This window comes from Atta colombica, unplaced genomic scaffold, assembly GCF_001594045.1.
Source record: "Atta colombica isolate Treedump-2 unplaced genomic scaffold, Acol1.0 scaffold58, whole genome shotgun sequence".
Lineage (NCBI taxonomy): Eukaryota > Metazoa > Arthropoda > Insecta > Hymenoptera > Formicidae > Atta > Atta colombica.
Window position 1 is genome coordinate 845,031 of NW_017259548.1, and position 5,604 is coordinate 850,634.

The 5,604-nt window shown below is 28.3% G+C and overlaps 2 protein-coding genes across 2 annotated transcripts in view; both read left to right on the forward strand.

Moving 5' to 3' along the window:
- LOC108692086 (protein CREG1) overlaps window positions 1–2,743 on the forward strand; it is a 4,833-nt gene extending 2,090 nt beyond the window's left edge. The window contains exons 3-5 of the mRNA XM_018200203.1: window positions 1,616–1,735; window positions 1,821–1,896; window positions 2,337–2,743. Coding sequence (XP_018055692.1) covers window positions 1,616–1,735; window positions 1,821–1,896; window positions 2,337–2,488 — 348 coding nt within the window. The 3' untranslated portion in view covers window positions 2,489–2,743. The remainder of the gene's footprint in view (window positions 1–1,615; window positions 1,736–1,820; window positions 1,897–2,336) is intronic.
- Window positions 2,744–3,131: 388 nt separating this feature from the next.
- On the forward strand, window positions 3,132–5,246 carry LOC108692066 (H/ACA ribonucleoprotein complex subunit 1). Its single transcript, XM_018200174.1, has 4 exons — window positions 3,132–3,305; window positions 3,405–3,527; window positions 3,654–3,894; window positions 4,878–5,246. Exons 2-4 carry the CDS (start codon window positions 3,424–3,426, stop codon window positions 5,154–5,156), a joined length of 624 nt encoding a protein of 207 aa, XP_018055663.1. The 5' UTR covers window positions 3,132–3,305; window positions 3,405–3,423; the 3' UTR covers window positions 5,157–5,246.
- The last annotated feature ends 358 nt before the right edge of the window (window positions 5,247–5,604 follow it).

Sequence of the window (5,604 nt, forward strand, 5' to 3'; positions counted from 1 at the left end):
ATAAAAAAGCAAACAATAGCTGCGTAAACAAATTTTATTTATTTATTTTTCAATTGTTGATGTAATATATAATTTGTTTATAGATTAAAAAACTAGATTTTTGTTGCGTACTTTTTTTACCACATCACATTCTCTGCTTATGAGGTTCTTTAGTTGCCATTAGTCATCATGCATTTACTAAATACTAAGAACTAAAATTACTGAAGCAAACTTGTGCAAAGTTAAAAATGAGAGAAAAACGATAATTTAAATATAACTTTAAATATAATTAAAAATTAAGTTCCTATTAAAGTGATATAAAATATATAAATAAATACCTCGTATATCTATAATAAATTTAAAAGGTATCATACAAAAAAGTACCCAAGTATTTCCATCTATAAAGATAATACATTCTTTTTCTAATTCTAAAAATTAGAAAAAGATGAAGAATAAGTTGAACCGAGATTAAAGTTAATCTACATTGATGGAAACGAGCATTATATAGGATCACTTTGACCAACTCCGACTATTAACTTTAATCAACGATTAGTCCATTGGAATTGGCAAATCGTATTTATCATTTTGCACGTCTGTCTTAACGACAGATGCGATTGGTCAATTCCAATGGACTAATTATTGATTAGAATTAATCAGAGTTGGTCGAAGTGACCTTTAGCTGAATTAATCTAGATACTTTTATTTAAATACGTATCGTTCTAACACTGGAATCCCATTATTGGCCGTCACACATATACTATACATTGGCTGTGTTCCAAAATTCACTGCCAATGCCGAAAATATATAGTAACGTAATCTGTAGATTTTCAATGCAGTATATTTTGAAACACAGCCATTATACTATATATGTTATACATTGCATACATTGTACTGCACATTTTATACTATCTAAATTATTTATAAAGAGTTTATAGAGATTGAAAAATGTAAATAATACAATAATCCTATTAAAATGTGATGTAAAAGACATCCTATAATCTGATAATTACATTTTTATTTCTTGATAGTTAATAATCAAATTTTTTTAACTATACAAGATATGCGCATGATATCAAAATTGATTTTAACAATTTTTTTAATTACACTGTACAAATGTCAAAAAATGTTACCAGAGTTTATTGCATATATTGATATTTTTTTATCAATTAAAAAATACTTGATATCTTTTCTAGCTTGAAATGATCAGATTTAATATTTGATTATAATTATTATATTTCCACAAATATAATTTACAAAATAATCGCTATCATATCACGTTTTGATATCATACATGTTGTCTACAAAAAATTTTGATTACTGTCTTATCATACAAGTTATATTTTAAAAATTTTAATAATGTTTTATCACAAGATAAACCATAGCTTTAATTATATAGAATTTTGCTATTTGATTTGAAAACAAATTAAATTATATAATTATTTAATTCGAAACGTGATACGATAACGATTATTTTTCGTTATCAAACTGAAAAAGATATCATCGTTCATTTTAACTGATATAAAATATCAAAACTGATATAAAATATCAAAATAACTCTAACTCATCTGTCTCATCTAAATTTTTATTATAATTATATCATTATAATTATATCAGTATATATTCACGATCGTTACAGAAAGATCATCGCGCGACTGTGTTCGTATCATTAGCTCAAGGAGACTATTGCAAGAATAAAGGATATGATCCGATGGACCCACGATGTGCTAGAGTTCTTTTATCTGGAAAGATTAAAGCGGTCAGTAAATCATTCATTTATACATATATTATGCGTTATTTTTATATTTTTTTATTCGTCGCTAACATATTCAATGTTTTAATAGGTGAAAAATGAGACTCACGAAGTTGTGGAACAATTATTTTTTGGTCGTCACCCAAAACTACGTAATATGCCCGCAGGTAAAATTATAAATGGTACATTTTACTTTTGGCTTTTGCAATATTTGCAATATTTGCAATATTTGCAATATTTGCACATTTGTGCTTGTTTAATATTTGATAAATAACAAAAGTGAAATAATTAATTTCAAGAACATTGCGAGCGCCAAATGGAATGCAGCCTATAGTCTCTCCATATATTACCTAAAGAATTTTATTTTTATTATATACTAAGATTTATTGATGTCCATATATATTTCATATAGATTAACTTTAGTAATGTCATTTATAAATTATATTTTTTTTTAACTTATACTTTTTATCTTCTTCTAGTTCTAAGAATTAGAAAAAAAATATAGAAATTAAACTAAAAAGATACAGAAATTAAATTAACCCAAGATTAAAATTGATCTACATTGATAAAAATAGAGCTAAAAATATTGCATTATTTGTTTGCATAGATCACAAATTCTTTTTCGCCGAATTGGACATATCGACAATCGCCTTATTGGACACTTTCGGTGGACCGAAATACATTTCCATTGATGATTACTTAAACGCACCGACCATCCGCAGAAATTCTAATTTGTTCCGTAGAAGAATTATTTTTTAATAAATCTGTTGTTTGATAGTAAAGAGTACTTTCTATCAGAATCTGATAAGATTCTGACAATCCGAATTCCCAAAGCTCAATATTGGGTCTTCTCTAAAAAGAAATTTTAAAAACTAATTAATATTTTTATATATCTAATGTTAAAACTTATGTAAAAACTATTCGTATTACTCAATTTCAGTTTATTACAAATTTAATTAATATTTGCGATGATTTACTTATATAGTAATAAATTAATATATGTAACTAAACAAATTATTTCATTCTTTTATTTAATTGATGACATTATTATTATATCTGCACCCTATTCTCATCGGAAGGACAATTACAGCATTATTATATAAAATAAAGATTCTATTTTTTTTAAAAACCTAACTCTGTTTTTTATTTGCACCATTTTTTGCATATGATATATAGATATATTTTTGTATAATTATTTGTGAAATTGCTGAGATGTCTCATCATAAAGATTTATCAAAATCTTTTATCGCTTTCCGTAAACTCGTGTGTATATTCTTTCTTTTTCCTAATAAAATAAAGAGCTCTAAAATATGATAATGCCATAATTCGAGAATAGTCACGTAATTTATGACGTTCGCTATTACGTTTTATGCATGCGCATAGTGGTGATTTGATTTCACTATGCGCATCGCAGCGCACCGAAAGTTTTGCTGGAACGAAATTTTCCCATTTGCACTAATGTGCACCAATGTACGCTGAATTACACTGAATTTACACGTGTCGCACGTGGAGTGTACTGTTTTACTGTTTTACTGTTCGGTATACCTACAGAAATACATTTTTTGGTTCAATTGAGGTATATAAAAATATTGATATGAAATATTGATATGTATAAATTTTGCAAAATAATTTTACTTCTAATCAGTATGATAATTGTGGTAACTTTTGTTGACAGTTTGTTTCTGTAAGAGGTTATGTCTTTCCGTGGACGCGGCGGTAGGGGAGGCGGTGGTTTTAGGGGTCGAGGAGGCGGAGGATTTAATAGGGGACGTCCTGGTGGTTTCGACAGGAGCAGAGGGTAATTTTATGAATATTGTAATAATAATCTGCATAAAATACCTCAGACAAATTTGTCGAAGATTAGGTTAGGTCACAAATAACACTCCAAGGTATTAAATGTTTTTTTGCTGCAAATTTATTGTAGGTATGATCAAGGTCCTCCAGAAATAGTAACGCCGTTAGGACATTTCACATGGACGGTAGAAAATGATTTAGTTCTTAAAGTCGACATCGAACAGATACCCTTTTTCAATGCTCCGATCTATACAGAGAATAAACAGCAGATTGGAAAAATAGACGAAATATTCGGGAACATTCGGGACTACTATGTATCTGTTAAATTATCGGAAAATGTAAAAGCCTCTAGTTTCCAGAAGGATGTTCAGGTATTATAATATTAAAATTAAATAGAAAATTAGTATATAAAATGGTTATTAAGTATTCTAAAAGATTTTAAAAGATGATGTCTCACACAAAGTCCTCACGAAAATTTCAAATAATCATTTCTCTGAAACAGCTTAATATCAAAGATATAGAGTGTCAGAATTAAGGAAAAATTTCATTTTTTCCAAAAATTTCAAAAACTACTTAGATTATTTTATTGAATCTTTGTGTGTGTGTATGTGTGTATAGTTTCAAAATAATTTTAATGATTTTCAAATTTTTAGAAAAAAAAAACACTTCTTTCAACACTGACTTCTCTGACACTGTATTTTTGTAATTAGCCATTTCAACTGTATCATATTAAGTTTTCATCTTATATGTGAGAAATTATCTCTTAAAATCTTTTAGAGTACTTAGTGTAATCATCCTATATATTTTTATAGCAAATTCGGTCACTTGTATTACACTAGATTAGTAAAAGCTGTTATGTAAAATTAACCAAATTAAATATAACGATATATAAATATTTTAAATGATTGACTACTTAATGATATTATTACATTATTTAACAGAATGTAAATATATTATTTCATTGTCAAAATTGATTAAATTATGCCTGTATTTAGAAAGTTTATATAAAACAATTTTTAATGTATAATTAATCCAGTATAGTTTGAGACCATCAATTCATCATTATTGAAATATGATTGCATTCCATTATTCACTGTGAATATCGAAAATCTATAGTATACATAACATGAATTAGATTTTTAGTATTTGCAATGAATAATAAACGCAGTCATGAGTGACGCAGTCACGCAGTCTGAAACAAAAATTCTTTTATTTTAAATTTCTTATAAAATCTAAACATGTGTGGGATGAGAATCGGGATCAACAATTACAAGTCATGTTCATATACAGTCATACATCATCCCAGAAATATTGGTATATACGAATTCTACATGTCATTGTCTGTTAATTATAGTTGTATATCGACCCAGCAAAACTGCTGCCTCTTCAGAGGTTTTTGCCGAAACCTCCTGGAGAACAGAAAAGAGGCGGTGGTAGTGGTAGAGTCATGAAAAGAGGTGGTGGAGGCAGAGGAGGAGGTAGGGGTGGCGGCAGGCCATCTTTCGGAAGAGGAGGAGGTGGTGGCTTCGGAAACAGAGGTGGCAGCAGTGGAGGATTTAGAGGTCGCGGGGGAGGTGGATTTAATCGTTCCAATTCAGGTGGAGGTCGAGGAGGAGGGAGAGGAAGATGGTAGATTAAAAATTAATATTTTAATTCAGTTAGAATAATATCTTATGTACTATAATGATAAACATTGTAAATGACAAAAATGATTAAATATTTTATACAATTTACTCAGTTAATCTTGTCAAATTTTCTTTAATGATTTCAATGTATTAATAGCGATACCATTATTTATATACATACATGTACACAATATGTGAACTTATATAAGAACAATTTGAAAACTTTGCAGCCTAACAAAAGCATACACTTTTAGGTTTTAAATTACTTTTATTTTCTAATATGTCTCTCAATTTTAATACAATGCTTTTGCATTGAAACATATAAGATTTGCTTGCGTTGCTTGAAATTTTCAAAAAATGTTTACACTTAAACGAGATTTAAGATCTACTTATTTCTATTACACACACACACACACACACACACACACACACACACACACACACACACACACACAC